The 27,902-nt window shown below is 40.1% G+C and overlaps 1 protein-coding gene across 1 annotated transcript; it reads left to right on the top strand.

Moving 5' to 3' along the window:
* The first annotated feature begins 3,123 nt into the window (after positions 1-3,123).
* On the top strand, positions 3,124-11,902 carry Ndnf (neuron derived neurotrophic factor). The gene is made up of 3 exons (XM_038321008.1): positions 3,124-3,311; positions 8,620-8,744; positions 10,509-11,902. Exons 1-3 carry the CDS (start codon positions 3,124-3,126, stop codon positions 11,900-11,902), a joined length of 1,707 nt encoding a protein of 568 aa, XP_038176936.1.
* Positions 11,903-27,902: the final 16,000 nt, after the last annotated feature.

Here is a 27,902-nt window from a genome sequence, read left to right as displayed (position 1 = left end):
GGATGCCTAAAGAAGGTGTGAGATTCCTGGGCCAGAGAGACTGCATTCCTCAGATGACCAGCCTCAGATATGGTGTCATTTTTTTCAAGTGGCTTCCTGATCCCTAATCCCCACAGATGATTAAAAGAGGCAGCTAAGTTTAGAGAATCCTATCTTTGACAATGTGCAGTGATTATTCTCACTTTTGTATCACAAGGCTTTGTCCTCCAAGGATGTTCAGTTGACAGGCCAAGCAGCTCTAATCCAAAAATAACAATAATTTAAAAAACTTTGAAATGCCCTAAAAATAAAGAATTTTTTGAGCCCCAGCATGACCTCATACACCAAAAATACCACAAAATGAACTTTACTTCACATACAAAATTACTAATTTATCATATAAATTCACCTTTGGGCTATTCCTGACAGTCATGATGCACTAGTTTTCTCAATTTGAAACATTCCTAAAATCTCCAAGGCATTGGTTGGCCTAGTGGAGCTGAGTCACCAAATGGATCTGTACAGTTGACAGATTTATGGGCAGACAGACAGGGAGCCTACTGAGGTGTGCTGCTCTGGAGTAGCCAGATTCCCACCATTCTGAAGAGAATTTAAACAATTGTCTAGGATCTCCTCTCAGGAAGCAAAATTTGGGAACAGTATTACTCCAAGAGGAATGAACAAGTATGTACATTTTATTTGGTTAAAATAACAAGTCTTCCTAAGCACGTTTTATTGCATGCTTAGCAAATGCCAAATACTATTCAGATTTTCATTTTCTTCCACCTCAGGCAGTAGTAAGGAAGAGAAAGGAGACAAAGCACCTGTCCAGCTACAATGTCCCTGTTTGGTAGGAACAAGTTACTTGAGTTTTGACTTTGGTTCCCTCAGATGATTTTTGTAGACTTCTATCAGGATCTCACATAAGCCTGTACTTATGTAAAGAAGACATAGAAAAAGCTGGCATCTCTTCTAGTTCTTGTTGACAAACACCCAAGAGAGACTGGTAATTTTTCTGAGTACAAGCTGACACAGAAAATGAGTTTAATGTCCACTAGCAGGATCCCTGTTTATCCATGGAGTTCAGGGATCATCTAGCAAAGTCCTCAAGAAAATCAAGTTTCAGAGTGTTTGTTTGAATTGCCTAAAATCGTACATCTAGTTAAAAGCAAAAAAAAAAAAAAAAAAAAAATTAAATGTTAGCTTTCTCAGTTCTCTGCCAAATTTCTTCCGAATTCAGTGCAACTAAGTAGAAATAGAAGATAACCCACAGCTGTCTTGAGAGATATTGCAAAGTTTAGGTGCTGCAGTTGACTCTACCTGCAATTGGATCCGTTCTCAAACTATGTAACTGAGATTCCTTTTGTATGATAACACATACTTCATACTATGTAATGATTCTGACCAATTTTGTAACCCAGTGTAGACATAACTTTCATAATGTTAGCTAAATACATTATGAAAGGGGTCAATGAAAGGGGTTATGCATGCAGTAACTCCATCATTACAGATATTTTGAATGGGAAAATATATAAAAAAACAGACAAAAATATGTAGACGTTAAAATGAACTTTTGACCATGATGATTGAAAAACCATTATAATAATGAAAACTATTATTATAAAAGGTTTATTGCTTTCAAAATCATTTTTAAATATCTAAAACTTTTCATTTTTAAGTTTATGTATGTGTGCCTGTGTTTGTGTATATGTGTGTGTGTGTGCGTGCTCACATGTGTATCTGTCTGTATGAGTGAATTTCACATATGTGTGGGTGATCCAGAAGACCAAAAGAAGTCATTGGCTACCCTGGAACTGGATTTACAGGCTGTTATGAGTTCCCTTCTGTGGGTTATGGTAACAAAACTTGGCTCTCTAGAAGAGCAGTAAGCACTATTAACCACTGAACCATCTCTCTTGTTGGTGATACTCCAAAAAAGACAAAATTAAAGTCAAACTATGTTTTAAAGCCAAGGTCAATTAGTCAGCTTATAGAAATAGCTTTTTTAAATGATCCACTTCAACTCAAATTATTGCAAACATTGGCATTTGACTTTCTCACTATGGAAAGTACTTAAGTGTGCAACCATTGTATTTTTCTAATTCTTGAATTTCTGGGAAGTAATTCTTTACAAGACTTTATAAGAAAGAATTAGAACAGTTCATCAGAGGAACAAAACCTCACTTAACATGTCAACCCTTGTGTCTATCTAGGCCATCCTACAGATAACCGAGTCTTTAGGAAGCCAGTGGCCTTGACAGAAACCTTGTCTGTGTGTGCAGTAGAGGATGGGCCTTTGTTATTGATAGGGATCTGTGATGGAAGTCAGTGGCAATGCCACCATATTGGAAAGATCCTTCAAGAAGTTAACCAAAGGCTTAAAGGTCTGGTGGCTTGTTCTATGGCTGGGATCTGAGGCCCAGTTTCTGTCATGCAAATTTGTATGCAAATGTGCTTCTGTTTGTTGTAACAGTTAGCCATCAATACAATAATTCAGTTTATGGCTTTGAAAAATTGTTTTATAAGTGACAGAGCCATTTTTTAAATCCCTAATTTATAAAACTCTATTGTTATAAGTAAAATATTTTTCAAAATTCTGACTCAACATTTGAGCAAGAATTTAAAAATAATGTGTAAAATATTTCCACCTTCCAGTGGGTTTCTATGAATTAGGCTGGAAGTTCAACCATGTCAGTGACTAGTAACTGTGCTGATGAGGGATGACTCTAGCCAACGTTGGGCAAACATTTTTTAAACCTTGAAAGGACAGACCCTTTGTGGTCCTCTAAGCTTCCAGATACTGACAGAACTTCTTCAGTAAGGGTGATATTTTCTTCTGTCATAATGAAGTGCTGATTTTCTCTGTTAGGACCCAAGGAAGTTAATGAATCAAAAGTTCTTTCATTTCAAAATGTTTTTTTTTTGAAGTCTGAGATAATAGTATATCTATTCTCAATATTATGAAATAATTTGAAGAAAAAAATGAAATAGGAGACTTGTGTCAAGATTGTGTGTGTATATTCAAGGCACATGCTATATCACTGATTCTGTCTACATCGAGAGTGCTGACCCTTCAAGAAGTTTCCTACCTGATCCAGTGTCTGCCTGCAGAACTAATTGAAGCACTTGTCTCTTGTGCTCAGGATGATGCTGCTCCACTGGTGTCTGCTGTGGCTCCTGTTGCCGCTCATCTCGAGGACCCAAAAGTTGCCCACCCGAGATGAGGAACTTTTTCAGATGCAGATCCGGGATAAGACATTTTTCCATGATTCGTCTGTGATTCCCGATGGCGCTGAAATCAGCAGTTACCTCTTTAAAGATACACCCAGAAGGTATTGTCCTCACAGTGCTTGCGGATCAGTGTCCATGAAAGAGGCTCTATAAAAGGCAATAGCTTCCTAATGGAGTGTTGAAAGTCAACCTATGAGTGGCATTATGTATGATTATGTATAATATGTAGTATTAAACTGAAATTAATTCAACATATATGGTTCTTCACACATTTGTATTTGTGGGAGGATAGTACCAGGAGAGACTCAAATGGTGAAAAACTGACAGCGATCATTTCTTTCACTCTGCCATAAACAACTGGGCTTCCATAGTGTTTCCAAATATGCCTATCTTTGAAAGTTATACCCACATATCATAGAAATGATATACTACAAACCATTATATTTAAAGTTATGAAACTGTCATGCTTTAAGTCTTCTCTGGCATTCATTGTTAATCTTTTGAATTTTTACCAGAGCAATTTGTCATTTTAACCTGAGATAAATTGACTTTCCAAGAAATAGAATTGTTTCACTAACCCACTTCACAAAAACTGAGGTGGAAGGGATCTTTATATCATCTTTTTCAATTTTGGCAGGGAGTATGGTTCTCTAAAGCGCTTCTGTTTAAAGGCCCCATTGTCTCACCCTCTGATGAGTTGGAATGAGCACAAATGGCCAGCCAGTCTTTAGAGGTGAAGTGGGCATTGTTTCAAATTACTGGAGTAAGGTAACTTGTTTGAGGGAACGCCACAGATTAAGAACTGACTCAAAGTATAAATAATTATGAGCATTTTAATTAATTAAGTAGTATTCATGAGACCATAAACGTAAGATGAAATGCTTAGGAGGAAATTGCTGCCATGGTCCGCACAAAGGCTCGCTCTGTGAGAAGAAGAAAAGATACACAAAGCCTTGCATGACTTCAAAGGACTCCTTAATATTAACTGAATTGTCATTGAGCACAGTTTACATTTTTGTCCTTGAAATAGCTGAGTGAATGAGAACAAACCAAAAATTTTCTTTAGGCATAACTTTCAATTCCCAAATACACTTGGGTTCTGTTCTCTTTTGGTAGTCTTTAAATACAGATTCCAATTATATAATCATGCCACTTAATCAAACAAATGGCTTATCCTCTGATCTTTTAAAAATTAAATAAGTTGTAATTCTAAGGGTGTTATTAAAAATGACATTTTTCTTCAAAACATGTTTTTGTTATATGACATTATATAACTGTTAGTGCATCTTCCTTCTCCTTTTCTTTCTTTCATATACTAATTTCTTAGTTTTGTATTGTTTTTCCAAAACAAAATTTTAAGGCCCTTTGTATTTATAACTGAGTGAAATGTTTGCTTACACTAGTTAGGTTGATTGTAGCTCCAAGATGAAACTTAATTTTGGAGTTGGGGATATACAGTGGTAAGTATACACAGCCACTGTTGATGTTCCATCTGGGATTAAATGTCTCATAAGATTGTAGGAACGACATCCAGTGTACAAGTTGTTCTTGTGTTTGCACATCAATTGCAAAGCTGGATGGTTTGTAGTATGCATCCCTCATTCTTGCTTCCTCATTGATTTCATCTTCTCCAGCCTCACATGGCAGTACATATCTGAACACAGAGATTGTGCCCAATCATTTCCTATTGTCCCTCTGTTCTATGTGTGCTTTGTGGTGCTTAGTAACAAATGCATGCCATGTTGTTGAGTTGGTTCAGATTCTCATTTTTTCCCTAACTTGCAAGCTTTCAGATGAAAGTGTTACCTTGGGGTGTCCTGTGGCTGTACTTGCCCAATGGTCACCTTGAGGGGTACAGACAGTCATGGTCTGTCATCAAGTTACCAACACACAGTTGCTTAGCTAAGGGAATAGACTGTTTTCTTAAAGGGAGAAAGCAGGAAACAGATCTGCTTGACTGCTGTTTTTGGCTATGGCATTGCTATCTTGTGATACTCAAATAAAAAGTAAAGAAGAAAACTACCAAATTCCAGACACTATTTGATGTGGTGTCTCTTTCTCTCTGATATGATAGTCTCAGCTTAATGTCATCCCTGCTAAAAGACAAAACAACAACAAAAGCAACCACCAAAACCACACCAAACCTCTTCGGAAAGCAGGTAGAATTAAATAGTAAATATCCTGACACGTGTATGGATGGCTGTGGCACATCAGGCTTTACACAGTGAACAGCTGAATCATCTATTTGTCTTTTTAGATGGTTATCTGGCCTTATTTTTAAGACATTGCATTTGCCCAATATATTCCTCAGTCTGTCTTGTCTTGATCCAGAGCACTTGCCATCTCCAAATTCATCTTGGAATAGTATAGAGAAACACTTCTGTTTTTGTTCAGATTCTATGTATTCAAACAGAAACGGATTCTAGATATAATATCCTCAAGCTAAACTAATAAGATCGCCGTCGAGATTGTTGAGTTTAGCTCATTGACTTAGTAATTCATTCATTTAAAAATTTCCAGCAAGTGCTTGCTCTGTGCAGAAATATGTACTAGCATGCTAAGCACAGGGCATACAGTGACATGGGAGATGAGCCCTAAGCAGGCCATGGGGGGATATGAAAACAAGTAACGATACAAATACATGGAGTCCCAGGGTGCAGTGAATGTGAGAAATGAGCAGCACAGGCCCTGAGAGACGATATGCAAACCCCTTCTGAAATGAGTGGGGAAGGACATTTCTGAAGAAGCAGGATATAAATATGAGGAAGGCAGAGAGGTGGGGCTGTCAAAAAAAATTCAAAGACCCAGGAATAAGAAGTGTTTGGGAGATAATAGAAGTCCTATGTGGTTACAGCACGAAAAGCCAGAGAGATAAAAAGAAGACCAGAGCCTGGTGAAGAAGGCAGGACCCCACTGAGGGTGCTTGACCGTGAGATCAGTTACAGACTTTCTCAGTGCTAAAATATAAAGCTGTGACAAGGCTCAAAGCTGAAAACTACAACAGCAACAGCAACAACTGTGTTTTATACATGTAAAATGCAAGGTCTGTGCAGGGCCATGACAATGCTGTGGCTCCTTCTAGGGGCCCCTATCTTAAACATAAAGGCCTGACACTTGCTCTTTTATGAAGGATGCTTGTGAGTTATGGTACTTGGGAAGTGGTACAGGAGCCTGTGAGAAATGGTGAGGCTTAGACACAAGAAAGGAACTCTGACATCCACAATGATCTATTTAGTGAGTTTTTTCTCTTATTTTGGGAATAAGAAATTCTCCATACTTCACTCAGAACCCACAGTAAAAGCTGGGAAAGATTTGTTCTCATTTTGGTCACCCAGTGTCTCATCAAGTTCTAGAAACTTTGAACAAGATGTTTTATAGGGATTACTCCTGTTTCAATGGGAAAAAAAGTAGTTACGTGATTTAAAGATGGATATCACAGTTGGTTAATTCTCTCAACAGTTATTTTGAATTATTTCAGTATCTGAATATACAGCAATAAAACAAATGGCTGCCCTCTTGTGGCTGTCAGACTAGTCGAGGGAGACAGAAAATTTAAAAAGGAATAAAACAAACATATAATCTGTTAAGGATCAATAAATACTTTAAAAATAAATTGAAAGAGACACTCATTAGCAAAGAAGCATTTTACGTATGGAACCAAAATAGATCCACAACGGTGCTTGGGTAGAGTGCTGCAAGAAGCACCTATGTATTCGCAGGCCTTAGTCTAGAGGAGTGCTCTGCTTGGGGGAAGAACAGAGGCCCAGGCAGGAGCTGGGACACAGTACCAGATAACAAAGCTCTGAGTGAAGCCATGGCAGAATAAATTCAGTCAAGGTTGGACACAATGGAACATGTGGAATACTGTAAGCTCTATGGCTCTTACTCCAAAGTGCCCAGGTCTCAGAGGGTTTGGAGAGGCGGTGGGGGTTGCCTGGGTGGATGGGGATGCTTTGTTTAAGGTTTGCAAAACTAAAAGCTCCAATGTGAAAACAGGTAGCCTAGTCAGGAGGCCAGAGGGAATGAAGACTTAGAGAAGCCAAGACAAAGCAGTATTGTCTAAGACAAAGTAAAAAAAAATACTGATATTTTGTGTGTGAAGTTAAAAAAAAACCAAGTCAAGAGTGACTCAAAGATGAGTTTCTGGAATAACCAGAAGGTTGGCGTTGTCATCTACTAAAAACAGAGGGGCGCAGGAATTCAGATTAGATGTCTCAAGTTTGAAATGCCAGTGTCCTATTAAAGATGGAAAGAGTTCAAGATTTAAACCTTAAAGTTATTAACACACAAAAGGTAAAACCAGACATCCAGGTGAGATGATTTGGGAGCAAGAACAGATAGAAAAGGGACGTCCATGTGACAAACCAGGCTCACTAGAGCGATTAGATGCTTAGGAGTAGAACAGAGTCAGCAAGGTGGTGTGTAATGTGGCCAGTGTGGCACTGGTGAGTGTGTCATGTGGCCAGTGTGGCATGTGTGTCGCTGGTGGGTGTGTAATGCAGTAAGTGTGGCATGTGTGTCGCTGGTGGGTATGTCATGCAGCCAGTGTGGCATGTCTGTCATTGATGGGTGTGTGGGAAGAAGGATGTGAGGAATGCTAACCTGATGCTGCACACAGGGAGTGAAGCCCACCCACCTCCTTTGCCATAGAACCAGTATGTACCGCTGAGCTATCCATCACTGACACCAGTTTCCCTCATTTGTAGAGTTACAGCCTTTGAAACATAATTACGTGAGATCATGAAGGCAACTTGGACTTAGAATATGCATCATTTTTATAGGTTAATGGTATTTTTATTCTCCATAAAGTATCTTCTGTGGTACCATAAAAAATGTCTGAGGGGGAAAAAACCAACAGAATGTTTTGATTTTTTAAAATTCTGTTTTAAAATTATTAATGTACTTAATCCAGTGGGTTGTTTTAATAATTAAACAATAAACACACACATTGTTATCTTGCCAGAGAACAAGGGTGCATTTTAGGCTATGATGCTGGAAATTGATCTTTTGACATTGTGGATGACATGTCAAAGTGCCATCGAGGTAGCACAAACATGTGTCAAAGCTCAGTGCTACAGGGCACACAGGGAATGCTTAATGGTTGTGACTTATCTTATGGTAGGAATTCCTGTGTAGAGACAAGAGTTTATCTTGAACACAGAACACTTGGCTGAATATCCTTTTATTACCTCCTTGTATTTGTTGATGTTAGGCTTGTTGTTGGATTGTATTTGTTGATGTTCAGTTTGGCTGCTGAAATGTATTTGGTCTTTGAACCATTGGGCTTTCATAGTTTTGTGTTTTCGCTGAAATGGGTTAAATGGGTAAAAACATGAAAACCAAGTAGCTTTCCTGGTAAGTCTTGACTGTCACTATCAGAATCATCATGAGGTCTGAACTTACCCCTAGGTACTTCTTCATGGTCGAGGAGGATAACACCCCACTGTCTGTCACTGTGACACCCTGTGATGCACCTCTGGAGTGGAAGCTTAGCCTTCAGGAGCTGCCTGAGGAGGCGAGCGCAGATGGATCAGGTAAGAGGCAGAATCCATTTAGACTCAGAGCTCTGAAACCCACAGCCTTCTGCAAGGAAGGGAGACAGCCCAGTTGCATGTGAGGCTGGAGCCTTATATGGAGAAATGACATGAGGTGACATGGATCTTGGTAAAGTAAAAGAGGCAAACGGGAGTGTGGAGGTGGGCGGTTTGTTTAGCCTCTGTGTGTGTTGTCTGTAAGCCTGTTTGCATATTTGCAGCATCTGGAACTCCAGGTTCCTGCATTTCTGCCCCAGATGATCCAGCTTAATTGCTGTGGGTACATAAAGCTCCCCAAAGGTGGTTTTGAGGTTCAGGCAAGGTTAAGAATGTCTCATTTCTGGGAAATAAAGAGTGCATATATACTGTGACATTAATGGATTCAATGGTTCTGTACTTCCTGTAATTCTGGAATAAGCCATTCTATACACTTCCAATTTATGGTAATAATCTGGAAAGGAGCTGTTCACTCTGGTTGCCCAGCATTCTATCGGGTTTCAGATATTTTATGCTTATATTTGCATGGTATCGATGTTAACGGTAGCCAATTTTTTAATTGGGAAAAATCCCTTTGGTTTTTAAGACTTCCTCTATATGATCCTGGGGACCAATTCAGAACACTGGTCCTTATTCACCTTTACTGGCACTTTATGCCCTGTATTTTAATCAGGTTATCCAGTCCTACTATCAATCATGAGATTTGAACAATGGACCACGTGCAAGCAACATGTTTGAGTCATTTTCATTCGCATCAGATTAATAGTCTTTAGAAAGTCTGCCCTAAGTTTTCCTCTAACTGCACTCTGTCCTGAAGAAATAATTCAAATTAAGAAAAGCTTTGCTCATGTATGAGCATACTTGAAATAGGAAAAGATAAATCAATAGTATTATTTTATGACTTAAGCAAGAACAGGGTTTTAAAACTAGAGGCTTATCTAGATTCATATGTTTATGAAGGTATATTTTATTAAGTTACAGAGAGAAATCAGTGAAAATTACATTAACTGTTCAAAAAACGTGTAACAGAAAAACTGGATAGCAGTATAGGAGTGTTGTTGGTTTTGGGTTTTTTTTGGTTTTTTGTTTTGTTTTGTTTTGTTTTTTCCTCTTTGGGGACCTGCCACCAGGCTCCCAGATATATACACTGAGACTTATCGTTATGAATACCTGGCCTTAACTTGGGCTATTTATAGCCAGCTTTTCTTAATTTAAATTATTACACCTACCTTTTGCCTCTAGGCTTTTACCTTTCTCTATTCTGAATATCTTTCTTTAACTCCATGGTTGATTGTGTGGATGGTCCCTGGTGTCTTATTCTCCTATTTCTGCTTCTCCTTTTTTTTTTTTTGCTCCTCTTTCCTTTTCTATTTATTGTCTCTGCATGCCAGCCCTGCCTATCCCTCTCCTGCCTAGTTATTGTCTATTCACCTCTTTATTAGGTCAATCATGTGTTTTAGACAAGCAAAATAACACACCTTTACAGAGTTAAACAAATATAATGTTAAAGAATTGCATCATTAAATATTCCACAGCATAGATGAGTGTAACTCATCTTAAGCTACTATTCCACAAGACAAGAATAAAAATAGAACTCTCTGGTGAGAAATTGCTGACTTTCCTGTGTTCATCTTGCTTCCTTTGGTGCCATTGTCTTTGCTAGGACTATGTCATTATCTTTGGCATGAATATAAGATGCTTGAAAACATGATCTAAGGTTGACAAGCCATTGTAGCACTCAGCCTATTCTTCTCCCTTCTTCTCCAGGTGACCCTGAACCACTTGATCAGCAGAAGCAGCAGAAGACTAACTTGGAGGGTACAGAACTGTTCTCCTACAAGGGCAATGATGTTGAGTATTTTCTGTCTTCAAGTTCCCCATCTGGTTTATATCAGCTAGAGCTTCTTTCAACAGAGAAAGACACACATTTCAAAATATATGCCACCACCACTCCAGAATCTGATCAGCCATACCCTGAATTGCCCTATGACCCCAGAGTTGATGTGACCTCCCTGGGACGCACCACAATCACTTTAGTCTGGAAGCCGAGCCCCACCGCCTCTGTGTTGAAACAACCCATCGAGTACTGTGTGGTCATCAACAAGGAACACAATTTCAAGAGCCTCTGTGCCGTGGAAGCAAAGCTAGGCGCAGATGATGCCTTCATGATGGCACCCAAACCTGGCCTGGACTTTAGCCCTTTTGACTTTGCCCATTTTGGGTTTCCAACAGATAATTTGGGTAAAGATCGCAGCTTCCTGGCAAAGCCTTCCCCCAAAGTGGGACGACATGGCTACTGGAGGCCAAAGGTTGATATTCAGAAGATCTGCATAGGAAATAAAAACATTTTCACAGTCTCTGACCTAAAGCCGGACACCCAGTACTACTTTGATGTCTTCATGGTCAATACCAACAGCAACCTGAGCACAGCTTACGTAGGTACTTTTGCCAAAACCAAGGAGGAAGCCAAACGGAAAATAGTGGAGCTAAAAGATGGGAGGGTCACAGACGTGTTTGTTAAAAGGAAGGGAACAAAGTTTCTGCGATTTGCTCCCGTCTCCTCTCACCAAAAAGCCAGCTTCTTTATTCACTCCTGTATGGACGCTGTTCAAGTTCAAGTGAGACGAGACAGGAAGCTGATTCTGTCCCAGAACGTGGAAGGTGTTCGGCAGTTCCGGCTAAGAGGAAAACCCAAAGCAAAATACCTCATTCGTCTGAAAGGCAACAAGAAAGGAACGTCTATGTTGAAAATACTGGCCACCACCAAGCCCAATAAGCAGGCTTTCCCCTCTCTTCCGGAAGACACGAGAATCAAAGCCTTTGATAAGCTACGCACCTGCTCTTCAGTCACCGTGGCTTGGCTAGGCACCCAAGAAAGGAGGAAGTTTTGCATCTACAGAAAGGAAGTGGATGGGAATTACAGCGAAGACCGGAAGAGAAGAGAACAAAATCGATGCCTCGGACCAGACACCAGGGAGAAGTCAGAGAAGGTCCTCTGCAAATATTTCCACAGCCAAAATCCACAGGAAGCAGCTACCACAGAGACAATCAAAGATCTGCAGCCTGGCAAGTCTTACCTGCTGGATGTTTATGTTGTAGGACATGGGGGACACTCTGTGAAGTATCAGAGTAAAGTTGTGAAGACAAGGAAGGTCTGTTAGTTACCATGAGTGAAGATGTGTAGACACCAGGAGAGACATGAAATCACTCTGTAAACTGACTCCTCTCACGGAGGACCGAAGTTGTGACCTGGGATACCAACAAGTGTACGGTGATATCCGTGTAACGTAACCTGGAGACTCACACAACTTGTACTCAAACACACCTGTGGTACTTCTGTCTGATACTGGTTGCTGTCAAAGGAAGAGGGTATCTTGACGGATACCACCCCTTGCTTTGAGCATTGCATGAACTGCTTCTAAATTATTTTATTACCTAAAAATTAAAAAATATGCCATTTGTTGCACACATTCACAAATGCAAATCATTTCTTTCTATAGATGTTATTAGGGGAACATATATATATATATAAATTATTTTATAAATTCTGTTTTAAATGTTGGTGTTTCTATTATTGTAAGCTTATTAAATTCTTTCTTTGTTAAAGTATAGATCTAATCTAAGATCACATTGCCCTCTAGGCAGTAATATTGTTGTAAATTCTTGTTTGTTCAGTAAAATGTTTAAATGCTATGTGTATCTCATGTAAAAAATGATATATAGTATATTCATGTACATAAAATTAAGAATATTAGATAATTACACTGTTCATTTTCCCAAGCAGTACTGTGGTGTATTCAATTTCTTATCTGTCTCTAAAACTATGCTTTTCTGTAACTTGGCACCAAAATCTAGTCTTATTTAGTAACTAGGAGGGAATATTGCCTCTCTTGACATTTCCTGGCATCAAGAGCAGTTATTCAAATCTAGATGTGGGCACCAAGTAGGAACTAGCCTTTGTGGGAGGCAAGTAGACCTGCTTGAGAATAGAACAAGTCAAACACTATCAGCCTGATAAGACAACATGACGGCAACCTGACTTTAGGAGAACTGCTGTTTCCCACGATCTCCCTTTCCTGTGTATAAAGTTGAGGGCGTTGTAGATATGGATGCAATGACCCCATTAGACACCTTCTGTCACAAAAAGCTGCATTTGTAGAACTCTAAAGCCTCACATTCTACATCTATGATGGGACAGGCACAACTGTCACTCTCTTTGCTGTCTGCTGCACAGCCTTTGCTAGGGGAGTTCACGGGCAACAGAATTGCTATAGAGTACAGGATTACTGTGGGGCTACTCCAGTCCTGTGACATGTGCTCCTTCAGGGTAATGACAGTTATGACAGACCCTCTAACTCCTCAGCAGCAACCTTTAGCAAAGCTGCTTCATCCACATAAGGCAGAAATGATACCTGAGATAATTTTTTTTTTCAAAGCAGAAGACTGCACCCAATGCTTTATTTAAGCAACTGCCTGCATATAAGGAGAGACTGACAACACCCAGAGAAAATATATTTAATTATAAATGTGGGAGAATCAACTTCCTAATGTTGCCGGGTGACTTGAAAGTGGGACTCTAGTGGACCAGATTTACTGCAGCTTTGATGGTCTGGACTCTTGGGTACTTCCGAACACCCATGAGCTGGGAGCCAGGCTGCTGATCCACCCAAGTTGGCTTTTCCACTATCTATGATGGTGGTGTCTTCACATTCTGGACAAGTACAGGAATTCTTTCATGGCTCTAGAAAAATTGGCCTTTTAAACTAAGGAAAATGAAACAGACATCATAAAACTTCTCCTGCTCATAGCGAATCATGCCCTGCCACTGATGTCCTAATATCTCAAGAAAATCCAGGTAGATCAGGGACAAGAAAGAAAGACTTGTTCACATTAACAAAAGAACTACAACCTTGCTAATGTGATAGGGGAGCCTGGCCTGTGCTAATCTCAAAGTGAACAATAGATACTGAGGGGGTGATGCCCAATGCTGTGGGTAGATGGATTTGAAATCAGAGGATGTTGAGGTATTTATTCATTGTCTATACTTTTCAGGTGCAATGTCAGAGAAAGAACAGAATACATTTAAAACAAGAGAAATAAAAATAGTAAACCTTTGTTTAGGCGTGGTGGTACATTTCTTTAATCTCAGTACCCAGGAGACAGAGGCAGGCAGAGCTCTGCAGGCTAGAGATCAGCCTGGTCTGTCTAATGAGTTCCAGGCCCACCAAGGGATACAAGGTGAGACACTATCTAGAAAACAAAAAGAACAGAACAAACAAGTGACCCCCCACACACAAAAAAACCCAGTTGAATAGTTGAAAAAGCTAAGCGATATAATATGTAGACTTCAAAATCCTTTCCAAATACAAATTACCAATGTTTGGTAGAAGGAGAGTCACTTGTAGATTAGTTTTTAAAGAGTAGTCATTTAATACCAATCATTTTTAATTTTCTTGTTTGGAGACAAAGTATTTCAAGTGTAGGTTTGCATGCATAAGGTTAAGACTGGAAGGCCATTAGTCTGTTTATTAATGGTAAAACCTAGATTTTGGAGTCTAAAATTATTAAGTCTCTATAAAACATATAACAGATTTTTTTCTAAATTTATAATCAGCATCTAGATCAATTTGTTTTACGTATACGGGTGTCTTGCCTGCATGTATGTCTGTGCACCAGGTATGTGCCTGGCTCCTGTGGGGGCCAGAATTGGGTGTTGGATCTGCTAGAACTGCAGGTAAAGACGGTTGTGAGCCACTTTGTGGGTACTAGGAAGTGAACCTTAGTCCTCCAGAAGAGCATCCCGTGCTCTTCACCTCTGAGCCATCTATAGCCCTGTCCTAGATAGATATCTACCCTAGCTTAGTTTTTAAACATTCAAAGTTTGGAGCTGAAGAAGACATGTGCATCCTGAATTTTGTTGCCCGAGACACATTCCATGGCCTGAATAGTCACACTGAGTGATGAGAGCTCAGTCAACACTGATGAATTTTTGAATTTGAGAAACACTTAATGCTTCTTTCAATTTTTAAAAAAATTATTTTATTGTATGTGTATGGGTGTGCCTTTTGTGTCTACAGAAAACACAAGAGGGCATACGACCCTTTGAAATTGAAGTTACAGATGGTTATGAACTGACATCAGTATTTTGGGAATTGAACCTGGGTCCCCTAGAAGAGCAGCAAGTGCTCTTAACCATAGAGCCATCTCACCAACCTTATAACTTAACACTTCTTAATCAATTTTGAAAGGCAGGGTTGGGTGAAATCACACACAGAAATACATTTTTGCTCATAATTTCATGATTAAGTCAATTTTAATCCAGAATCCCTTCAGCTCTTTCCCAATGCCTTCCTCAGATTGACTAGCACTGCCACCTGCTTACAACAAGGGAACTGAGATCTACTCAGGACACCAACCCAGGTTCCTTAACACCCTTCCAACACACTGCCACCCATTTTACAATGAAGAAACCGAGGTCTCTCCAGGACTGGGACCCTTTGTTCCCAACTTAACACTTACTTCATACTTGATTTAAAGCCTGACTTCACTTTAGGATGCATACAACAGCTTACCCAATTTATTTCTACAGAGCAGCTGTCTGAACAGTGACCCAAAACAAAACCTGGTGACTGACTTGAACACGAACACACTTTTTGGAACTTCACTGTGGTTGCTTCCTTTCCCACTTTAATAGGGTATCATAGAGATAAAATCTACTGGGAGCTTATCTTCAGCTTCTGTCCCCACGACCAAGCTGAGGTAATTCCATGCAGATGTCAGCTGCCATTTGCAGTTTTCTTGGTGGCCTGGGATGCATCAGGACACATGTACCATTTTGTTTTCCCCCAGAGGTATTTGGCTAGAAATATACACAGGATAGTGTGGTATATGGGCCTTTGTTGTTGGTTTAAAAATGGGAGGGACAAGAGGAAGAACAGACCAAAAGTGGAGGACAGAAAGAAGGACAGTTTTATCTAATTTCCTACTCTGGGGGGCCTTGGAGATGAAGTAAAAGTTGTAATAGTTGTAATACAATCTGTTTCATTAAGGTTTAGCATGCTGTCCTACATGCAGCTCACACTGGAGATTAATTATGACCCAAATCGCCATCCTCAGTTAGAACTGGATGCTACTGACAGACACATTTCATTTCCTAGGAGTGCCCAAACTTGTGTGTAGACATGATTGATTTAATTTTTCTTTATACCCTTCTTTCCAACCTGTGAAAACTAGTTTTTCCTAAACAAAATTTACAATGGCCTTTCACGTCTACCCTGTATTCCTTTCACAGATAGTTTTATAATATTCCTCTTACTTGCAAAAGGGAGAGGTTTCTGATGCACTGCATAGAAAAATAATTGGCCCAGGATTGCAGAATTGAGTCCTAGGCATAGAGGCACTGCTTCATTGTCTCGGTAGAGGTCTCAGTAGAGACAGCCAGCGTTGGTGGGAGAAAGGATCCTGTGTTCTAGTAGAATCCAAGTATGTGTATATTATTCTGCACTACCATGTTTTCACAGCTGGAGAGACTACACTAAGAGGCAATCACAGACCAGGATGCTACTGGAATTTAGCCACTACCACTAAGCTACCCAGGACAACTTTTAGGAAAGTGTGTGTTTCTGAAACTTGTTAGAAATGTAGTTTTGAGATAGAGCCAGTGACAGACATATAAGGTAACCTGCTAAGACAGAGCCTTGCCCCAAGACATCAGGTATGGAAATAGTTTTTGGAGGAGATCAGTGTTGATTGAGAGTGATGGGCTGCAGATGGTGTGGCCTAAAAAACAAGACCATATCGAAAATGAGATAAACAAGACCATATTGAAAATGAGATGGTGAATGAGCCTGCTGTGTCAGATTGGCCCTGGCATAAAAGTGGGCTATTTCAGCAGCAGTTTCAAATGATAGTCCCAGCCTCCCTCCCACCCTTTCCTCTGTGTTTCCCTTTATCCCTTATCCCCTCTTTTCTCTCTCTCCATTCTTTATTTCTCCTCTTCTTTGCTTTCTATCCCTTTCTTTTTTCTCTTCCCACAAACACTACCTAAGATTAGAATCTAATCAAATTATCATGATTTTGAAAAAAGCAAACATATAGTTCTTCTCAGTAAGTGCCTCTTGGTATAATCACTCCAACTGTGAAAACATGACAGCACAGGATAATATAAGCAGTCATTTCAGGGTGAATTTTACAAAGCCCTGAGGTGTCTATATTTAGTTATTATTCTAGCAGGATTTTGCTCTGAGATAAACTATCTATAAGAAGCAGAACCAAGCCCTTAGTAGTTGAAGCACAGACAGTTGATTATTTGAGGTTTTTTAAAAATGTGTTCTGAACTGTCAAGGAGGACTTAATATATCAGTACCTTTACCGCCCTGGCTAGAATAGCCACACAGCGCTACACTGACAACATCCCAAGAACAACAGGGGCAGGTGTGTTTTAAAGATTCTTTCTACCTGGGACTCAGGAAGTGGTTCAGTGGTTAAGAGTACTGACTTCTCTTCAAGAAGACCTAGGTTCAATTCCCAGCACATACATGGAAACTCACAACCCTCTGTAACCCAAATTACTCAACACAAGTAATTTTTAAAACAGATTCTCTGCATGCGAATTTAACTAGATTGTAACTTAACTGTTGCCATAGGAATGACTATAGGCATAGATGGCTACAGGCAATTCACAGCACTGCTGTGATCCAATGTGTGGTTTCTATGCAACTCAGCAGTGGCTAAACCTTAGAACATTGAATGTTTTCTGCGTTTCCAGGATATAGTAAGAACTTTAGGTGAAAGGGACAAGCATATATACATTTGCTTAAATAATGAGAAATAATATTCTAGCAGTTATCCTGTGTTTAATAAGCCATTTAAATTAGTAGCTTAACTATCTCCTTCTTATGAATGTAAAGCTGGTCATTCTGCCTCCCAGCTGTAAGCTACACAGTCTTGAATTTCTCACCCTTCCATCAACCCAAATCTCTGTGCTCAGGTGTGGGAAAGTGACAGAAATCTGAAAGCACCATGCGGTCACAGCATGAACCATTCATTCTTGCACAGGTCTGAGTGACTGGTAGAGCGGGGCTTCCGGTACAGCTGCATACCGAGCAAACTTAGCTGCTATCAGTGTCAAACACCAGCCCATTAGCCACCCCCTTGTGCTGGCATCCCAGCAGGCCCAACTTGAAGTGGGCAGATGTGTACTGAGTCCTGAAGAGTCCAGTGTCAAAGCATACTGAACGTTCATTTCTGCTGTGGGCTTCTTGGAGGAGCAGAACTACTGTTCTTATCGTCTCTGAGAACTTGAAAGTGTTCTTAGACTGCTTATTGCTCCTCTTAAAGTTCACTCCTACTTTCAAAGTCTTGGTAGCTTACCCACACTAAAAAGCAGAAAATAAATCTTTATTCCACTGAGCTTTCACTTTCTGAAGTTGTGTGGCTTAATAGAGAAAGGAAAGTGGTAGAAATGAAACTTTGTGTGTTCTTCTAAGCTTCTGGGACTTAAACTTCCGTATTTGTAAAATGAGGATGATGATGGCCACCATGTTTCCTTCTGGGAAAGACTCGGGGAGGGGGGTAGTCCACATCAAGTGCTGGACATTTGCTCACAGTAATGATCAATTGAAGCCAGGATCTCATTTTTGTTTAATAAAACGAAAGAACAAAGCAACCATACAATGTGCCGAAGGCCACATGGTTAAGTCAAGGTAGAACTTCAGGTTCTAGAGACATCTCTTGCCTGCCCATATGCTTATGAGCGGTAGTGCTTATTGTGAGGCAGGCTTTCACTAAGATAGGGTACTGAGAAGCCGGCTGAAAGATAGAGGGAGAATTTAGCATGCTTGAAGCTTGGCCTCGACATTAACAGATTACTTGTGAGACGAATAAATGTGGACAACAAAAAATGGAAGAGATACCATTGACAAATTGTTGCTGAGTTCTTCAAATTGTGTAGAATTTTGCCATCTTCTACTGTGTCCTATGCTACCACAATAAAATCAGATGATATTTGATTTTGTCAGCTATTCTGTAGAATGTGCTGTAATTCTTGTATCTGGTGTGAATATCTGTAATAAGTGTTAATAAAGGTTGCTTTCCTGCTCTTGTTCAGCACACAGACAGCTGCCTGTGGTTGCCTTTGTTTCTGTCTTGCCCTTATGGATATTGCTATTCTTTGTTACTCTCTTTTTCCCTAACAGCGGATATTTGGGGGCAGTGAGGTTCACTACATAGCTGCCAAGACTTGAGTTGAGGGCTTTACCCTGAACTTAAACATTGTGTCTTTGATCTTCATGACCAACTTCTGAAGTGGATTTTTTTTTCTTTATTTTACTGCTAAAGAAATTGAGATTAGAGAAGTTGAGTAGCTTCCCAACTGACTTGAATAAGAGGTTCAGCCAGAGTAAAATCCTATAACTGGTTACAAAGCCAACACTGGATGGCTTCGTTCTGGGAGATCATCCAATTGCCTTCCATGGAATTCACTAACTAAGTCTATTAGGCCACTCACTTTTATACGGGATTTGCTAGGACAACATATCCTGTGTTCACTGGTGACATTCTCATTTGCTATATTGCACCTGTGTTCTTACATAAACACATATGTAGATATGTACAAACTACATTCCTGAAGTGCATGTATGTAGATATGTACAAACTCCATTTCTGCCCTTGGCACCACAAAGCTCCATTCTTAACTCTGATTCCTTCCCACAGAGAAAAATATTTTAACAATTCAGCTTGAATTCTGATGCTTTTCTCTTCAGCTTACATACACACAAAAATCAATTACACTGAGCACACAGTTCTTCCACTGGTTTTGCATTTCTGCACATTTTGGCCCACATTCTATTTCAGTTTGGCCTCGTTTGTAAACAGGCTGTTTTCTCTGATCCCGTCCTCACGTGTGAAGGGGTGTGTTGTGTGAGTACATGGCAGAAGCCTGCAGCAGTCACATTTCAAGGCAACCTCTCCTGTGTTTACTTTGTTGTAGAATCTTCCTGTGTGGAGAATTAAACCACCAACAACTGTGCTTGTTTTCGGCCTGTTAGCACCTTGGAGGCAAGGATGCTTCTGAGACGATATGATCTTAACATCAAACTCCCATGTTCAGACATCAATTCTAAGAAAACTACTTGAAAGCCCCAGTTCAGTGATTTTTACTTTGATGTTTACATTACGCTACTGCCTGGGCTGATCCCTTATCTCGTGTTCATACTAATCAAGTCAACATTTGGAATGTAAAGCTGACCTTCTTGGTACCAATTTCTCCTGTATGCATGTGACTTAGAAGTTGAATTAAAAGCAGGTTATTCCCTGCCTTCTCATTTGCCATCCACAGAGCCTCTAGCCAACCCCAAATACATTCTAGTAAGGGGAAAACCAAGCATTTTATTTTTTTTTCCATTTCCATTTCATTGTGGTAAAACATTCAACTTGAGACCTAGACTCCTGATGACTTTTTATGGTAACAGTGCACTATTGTTAATATTTGTACAGTTTTATGCAGCAAATCCCTAGAGTTGACTCTATCTTGCTTACCTGCAACTTGACCATCGATGAGTATCCCTAATGTTCCATCTCTACAAGTCCCTGGCACCCCTGCATTCTGTCTTGATTTTTGTGAATACTCCTATTTTAGATACATTAGAGATGGAATCAATCCTCACATGACTCTTTTTTTTGGGGGGGGGGGTAGCCCTTTTTTTTAACCTAACATTGTTCCCATAAAATTCATTCATGTGTTGCTGTACTTTGAAGACTTTGCTTGTTTTTCTGAATGTGAATTGTGCTCCATCAAACACGCATCTTGTTTTTCTAGTCAACTGTTCATCAACACTCAGGTTGTCTCAATGTCTCAGCTGTTTTAGTATCCTAAATGAGCATGAGACTACTAACACCTTTTCTTTTTATTTTTTATTTTTTGTTTGTAATTTTAATATTACATGTTTTTCATGGGAGGGGCAGGGCACAAGTAAGTCATGGCACGCAAATGAAAGTCAGAGGACAAACTGCAGGAGTTAGTTCTTCTATTATGCAGGTCCCAGTCATCAAACTCAGGTCACCAAGTTTTATGGGAATCTCCCTTCCCCCAACCTCCTTTCAAATCCAAGATTTGAATTAACTGGATGAAAATTTAAGCACAGGATTGGTGGGTTACACAGTACTTTAAAGCATTTTATTAACTTACATAGTTTCTACATTAGCTGAACTATTTTACATTTTCACCAAGTATTCAAGGATTCCAGTTCCTCCAATTCCTCACAAAAATTTACACTTGCTTTTTATTTTCGCAATAGCTATGGGGCTATGAGGTGGGGCTGACTTGCATCTCCCTGACAATTAGTGCTGCAAACATGTTTCAGGTCTCTGGGACTGTTTACATGTCTTCTAGACGCAAAGGGTTATTCAAGTCCTTAGCCCATTGTTAATCTGGTCCTTAGTTTTGCCTGCTGTATTGGCAGAGTGCTGGGCATGCTTTAGAGGCTGGATCCTCATCAGCATCAGCTCATGATCTGTCCTAGGGCCCCGCAGGTCACCTTTTGATTTCTGATAGATTCTTTGCTGTAGAAAGTGTTGCTTCCCTTTCCCCTGATCGATCTCAGTGTTTATATCTTCCTATGCTTCCCCTGCTGTGATGTTCCAATGATACTCTCATGAGGCAACTCTGCAAGCATTTCAACTACATTCAGACAGCCTGAAGGGGGAGAGCATCTTCTGTTTGAGTTGCAGATTGTAGGAAAGGAAAGAGATTTACCTTTGTGCTCTTTGTTGGCAAATAGTTCTATAATCAGTGAAAATGTCTGTATCTACTTTGTTGATGACTCCCCATGGGAAACCTTTACCTCTTTGAGGAGTAAATGCAGGGAGGGAGTAGAGAGGAGGGAGTTGAAGCTGGTTTAGGTATGTAAAACTAGAAAAAGATCATTTTTAAAGAATAAATAAATAAATAATTTTTTTTTTAAAAAAAAAGAAAGGAAATGTCTGTATCTCAAGTCACCTTGAAGCTCTACCCTCTACATGCTACTTTCTGGGATGTTCGGATAGGAGGCTGATGTGTGCCAAGATGCAACCTGAGCCTCCCTTTTGTGGGGTTTAAATGTCATGACTTCTGTGTCTTTCAAGATCTTGTATTAAATGGTGTCCTACTTTCTTTTCCTTTGCTGTGCACGATGCCCAGAAGTAATTTGGGTAGGAAAATGCTTAGTTCAACTGATGGTTTCTGACTAGTTTATTTCTTTTCTTTTTCTTTCTTTTTTTTCCTATTTTCTTTCTTTCTTTCTTCCTTCCTTCCTTCCTTCCTTCCTTCCTTCCTTCCTTTCTTTCTTTCTTTTTTTCTTTCTTCCTCTTTTTTTGACTTTTCTGCGACAGGGTTTCTTTGCAGCTTTGGAGCCTGTCCTGGAACTAGTACTTGTAGACTAGGCTGGCCTCGAACTCACAGAGATCCACTAATCTCTGCCTTCAGGTTGCTGGGATTAAAGGCATCCTGCAGCTGATGGTTTTCAGTTCATCATGGAGAAGGGAAATCAGGACAGAAAACTCCAGGCAGGAACTGAAGCAGATATCACAGACAACCCTTGGTTACTGTCTTGCTCCTTGTGACTTATTCAGGACAATTTGCCCAGGGGCAGCACTGCCCTCAGTGGGCTGAGCTTGCCCACATCACTGTTAGTTGGCAAATTATGCTTTTCAAACATTGCATACGACTTTTTAATTTTTTTGTTCTGTTTAGTCTAACAGATTCTAAGAGTAGTCTATTAAAGTCTTCAATGGTGGTAGATTTATTAAATACTACATTTTCTCTGTTAGGAATTTTCCTAACACGAGCTCTCTGCCGATGCAAAAATCCCAATCAAGTCCAATCACAACAAGCTAAATTAAAAAATATCCAGGTTTAATGGGATTCCTGTGCTCTTGGGTGGTCCCGAAGGGGAACGGGAAAGGAGGGGGGGGAGGATAGGACACCACAAGGGAACTTTAGGGAAAGCACTTTAAATAGACTGGGGGAGTGGTCAAGGTTTTTGCTGGTTGCCTTGACTCTCCTCCGGGGAGGGGTCAAGGCTTGGTGGGCACAGGGACGGGGCCGCCAAAGGTGGAGGCCAGAGACTGGGACTTACATTCCAGACTGTTTGTATAAGGGGTAACAGGAAGCTGAGGTGATAGTTTGACTAACATTTTAGGCTCTCTTAGGAAAAAGGGGCATTGACTCAAGTCTGGCTACTTCCTGCAGGCATGGGATGATGTGGGGAAGGTGAGAGCTGGGTATTGGTGGGTCCATGCTCAGCAAGAGGTGTGACTGGAAAGGCATCCCGTGTACTGTCATCTTGAAGACGCCAGGCATTTGTTCCTTGCGGGAGGTGAGATGGCAGGTGTCTAGGAAAAAATATGAGTATGCCAGGATGAGGAGCAGGTAGACCCTTCATTGTGGCATCTTGGAAAATCAGAGGGTGGAAGGTCCTGTCTGCTGGCAGACCAAGTGTCCTGAGTAGGTGCCCACTTGAGCCTGGAGAGATGGTACCAGCATGGGTGTCCCAAGAGCTTGGCAGCCAAGGGGGTGGTGAGGATTACTGCGTAAGGTTTGAGAGGCCTAGGAGTTAGCTGTTTGAGGAGGACTCTGTCCCCTGGGGAGAGCGGGGCAGGTTTAGGGGCATTAAGGTCCACTGGTGTTGGGGCAGGTGGGCAACTGTCAGCGTGTGAACACAGAAGGGACCTCAGAAGGGAGAGGTAGGGTAGGTACCCCGCCAGAAAAGAGTTTGGACTGGGAGGTGATGGTTAAGGAGAAAGGGTCTGCCATAAAGCAGCTCAAAAGGGCTCAGGTCCTTGGGGGAACATGGGGTGGCCCTGAGGCGAGTAAGGGCAATGGGGAGAAGGGAGGGCCAAGATAACCTAAGTTGAGAGCTTGGTTAGCTGTTGCTTGATGAGTTCATTGGCTCTCTCAACCTTTCCTGAGGATTGTGGATGGTAGGGGGTATGGAATTTCCAGGAGATGTTGAGAGCTTCTGACATGAGCTCCATGACCCTGGAAGTGAAGGCTGGCCCATTGTCCATCTGAATGGTTCGTGGGATACCAAACCGACGAATTATGTGATCCAGGAGTACCTGAGCCACCACATCTGCTGTTTCCCTGGAGTCCGGAAATGCTTCTATGCATCCTGTAAAAGTGTCCACAAGTGTTAAGAGATAATGGAGTTTTTCATGAGTAGGCATGAGTGAAATCAGCCTTCCACTTTTGGCCTGGATGGTGTCCACAAAGCTAGTGTAGAGACTGACGTATGTGGAGAACCCCTTGTGGGTTGCCTGGGCACATGTCTGGCAAGAGGAGTGGATCTGTAAAATAGAATCTCGGAGATGTGTGGGGTCAAAAAGGGGCTCCAAGAAGCGGAACAAAGCTTGGGGGCCTATGTCTGAGGTCCAGTGGATGTCTAAAATGATTGACAATGCCTGGTCCTTAGGGAGGATGAGACAGTTATTTAAATAAAGCCATCCATCCTTTGTCTTTGTGGCCCCCCTTTTTATAAGCTCATCCCTCTCTTTAGGTTGGTAACAGGGCTGATAGGAGGGAGTTAAGAACAAAATATGTCCTGTGGAGTCCGAGGAGCTGGAGACCATCCCTGGGGCCACTGAGTCAGCCTTGGCACTCACCTGAGGAGTGTCAAGGCAGCCCGCCAAAATCTTGACCACTCCCCCAGTCTATGGAAAGTTCCCTCGTGGTCTCTTTCCTCTCCCCTGATGGTCGCATTCTCCATTTCCTGGTTCCCACTTGGGGCCACCCGCGAGCACAGGAATCCCATTAAACATGGATATTTTTTAATTTGGCTTGTTGTAATTTGGCTTCATTGGGATTTTTGCATTGACAGAGAGCTCATGTTAGGAAAATTCCTAACATACTCCATTCATTTTGTTTTATATTTAGTTCTATAATATAAATATATATTTATATTAAAAATTATGTTTCTGTTACTTATTTTTTGATTTTTCACTTTAATATATCCTTTTGAGCTGCACAATTTATAGTATTTATATTATTTTATGAACAAGTGTTCTGATTACACATATGTCTGTGTGTGCCTGGTGGCTACTGGGGTCAGAAGAGGGTGTGAAATTCACTGGAACTGTAATTACAGATGTTTGTGAGCTGCCATGTAGGTGTTGGGAATTGAACCAGGGTTTTCGGGAAAAACAGTCACAGCTCTTAACCACTGAGCCATATCTATAGCACCCAACTTTTTTTTTTAAATGATGAATATAGCTTGGCCTGTGACTGACATATGCAGCTAGAGAGCAGGTTTGTGGACTCAGTTTTCTCCTCCTACCTTCACGCATTCCTGAAATTGAACTCAGACTGTCAGGCTGGCCTTGGCCTTCTAAGGGGTCTACTGTTATTATAAAATAATTTCTTCTTGTTTTATTTATTATTACTTATTTGTTTTCCTTTTTTGAAACAAGGTATCATTATGTAGCCATAGCTGGCTTAAAATTTACTATATAGATGAGGCTGACCTTGAACTTACAGAGGTCCAGCTGCTTCTGTCTCCTGAGCACTGGGGTTAAAGGTGCGTACCAGTTGCCAAACATAAATAAAGTTGTATTTTGTTTTGTTTTGTTTTTTGAGGCAGAGTTTCACTTTGTAGCTCCGGGTGGTCTGTAATTCAGCATGTAGACCAGGCTGATTTTAAACTCACAGAGATCTTCCTGCCTTTGTTTTCCAAGCTCTGATATTAAAGACATGCACCACCACACCAGTCCTTATGTTTTTATATGCCTAAAATGTTATAACTTTTTGGTGAAATTAATTGATGACATTGCAGAATGACTTATAGTAGATGTTATTTTATGAATCAAATGGAGGTTTAATAGTTCTATTCAAACTTTGCTTATGTTTGTATTTGTCTGGTATAGCTTTTTCTATCTCTACAAAACATATTTAAGTTATATGTCTTAAACAACATAGTAGTAGCATATTAAGACCATGATAAGAGTATTATTAAGGCTAGCTAGTTATCTAAAATGAATTCCAAATTCTAAGAGTTTTTTTTGTTTGTTTTTTTTATTAACACTTTTTTTTGCTATTAAATTTTTTTCTCTCATTTTTTTTATTAAAAATTTCCATCTCCTCCCCTCCTCCTCCCCCTTCCCTCCCCTCCCTTCCACCCATACCTCCACTTCACCCCTCTCCAAGACAAAGAGCCATCAGGATTCCCTTCACTATGTTAAGTCCAAGGTCCTCCCAGCTCCCCCTAAGTCCAGGAAGGTGATCAACGTTTTTTAATGGTTAGAGTTTAAAAAAGAGACACTGGCAGTTAATTGCTTTTATTGCAATGAAGAAAAACTTTGATAACAATACCTTGAAGAAATAAAGGGTTTTTTTTTTTCTAGCACTGATTTCTGGGTAGAACCGTGTGAGAGTGGGTGGCAGTGACTTTACACTTGTTTATTTGCCAGAGTTCATTCATATAAACTGGTGCGAGATGTATTCAATTTTCCCCTTCCTGTTTGTACAGATTGAGTTACATTATAGGGTAGGGAGCAATTTTCCTACAAGGACACAGTTTCCTTGAGAAGAGTGATTCCTTCCTCCTTTCCTCTTTCTTAGATTTCTAGAAAGACATTCATAAAAATGCCCCACATTTATCATCTGAAATTCTTTTTTTTTTTCGGGGAAGGGCAGAGTGGAGAAGCAAGTTATGGAAACTATCTTCATAGTCTTCTTACCATGGATGAAGTAAGTAATCTAACACATCTCATTCTTCCTATGCCTCAGAAAATACCAGAGACATGACCTTTAAACACAGGTCTATGTAAGTAGTTTGCTGGAAGCCAAGACAATATGGTACCAGCTTGTACTGGACAACATAGTCTTGCAGAAGTCTAGAATATTTTAAAAAGGGAGTTGGTGTTCCATATGACAAGAGCCTCCTTGAGTCTCTCCATGAATTTTTTTGCTAAATTTGTATTCTTATTGAAAATAGTAAGGATACTCTTGATTCAGACTTTTCTGATGATGACCTGACATACGTGCTTGACACTATTCCCTGTTACTTATAAATGAAGCAGAATGATTAAAACATCTTTTCTTGAAACTGAAGAACCTAAGTAAGACTATGCACAAGATGAAGGATAACCTTTCTATACAAAGGATTGAGCCACAGACACTTGATTCTAAGTAAAAAGTTGTCTGCTTTATGCAAAATAAGTGCATGCTTAGAAAAGCAAACTGCTAAGATGTTTATTATATACATTTTTAAAGGTACTAAACTTGATATACAAAAAGTGCATATATCTTAATGAATGTAAGCTTTTCTTAAAAAATGAATCAGGCCAGAAGATCTTTGCTACAATAAGTATAGCCTTTTACCACAGAACCTAACTGTATTATGAATGTCTGAAATGACCTTCTTAAAGGCTGTGAGGGAAGAAACTACTGAATGAAGGAGTGCTGGAAACAAATAGCATGTGTAAGACTATGGGCCCAAGCACTGCAAATTACCTGATGAGGTTGTTTCCAATGGGGGCAAGGGTTAGCAATGTTCAGACTGACATTCAGATAGACTGCAGACAGCAGAAGGCAGGACTGAGAGAAAATAAACTGAGAAGATGAGGCAAGGGGCAAGAATGATTGCAAGTGGAGACTGCCCCTATGTTTCCCGGATGCCCAGACCCAAATAATCACGCAGAAACTATATTAATTACAACACTGGTTGGTCAAAAGCTCTTATGTATTAACCCATTTCTATTAATTGGTGTATCTCCACAAGACTATGGCTTACTGGTAAGGTTCTGATGTCTTTCTCGTTTAGCAGCTTCATGGTCTCTCCCTGATTCTGCCTACTCTCTCATATATATATATATATATATATATATATATATATATATATATCTTCTGGGATTTCCCAGTTGGCTTTACTCTGCTAAGCTATTGCCCAAAACAGTTTCTTCATCAACCAACAAAAGTGCACATATACAGAAGGTCATCCCACATCAAATGATCCACATAGTAATAGGTTAGAGTTACAAATACTGGTATGTATTGTGTTTAAATTAGTGTTAATGTAGATGGTTACTCACAAAAAGTGCTTATCATACATTGTGTATCTACAGAAGGGCAAGTATGTACATATTACTTTATGTACATGTTTATCTGTGCTATTAATTGAGAGAATATAA

The sequence above is a fragment of the Arvicola amphibius genome, chromosome 2, assembly GCF_903992535.2.
Source record: "Arvicola amphibius chromosome 2, mArvAmp1.2, whole genome shotgun sequence".
Classification (NCBI taxonomy): Eukaryota; Metazoa; Chordata; class Mammalia; order Rodentia; family Cricetidae; genus Arvicola; species Arvicola amphibius.
The sequence above is the reverse complement of the archived record's forward strand: the minus strand, read 5'-3'. Positions and strand labels throughout refer to the sequence as shown.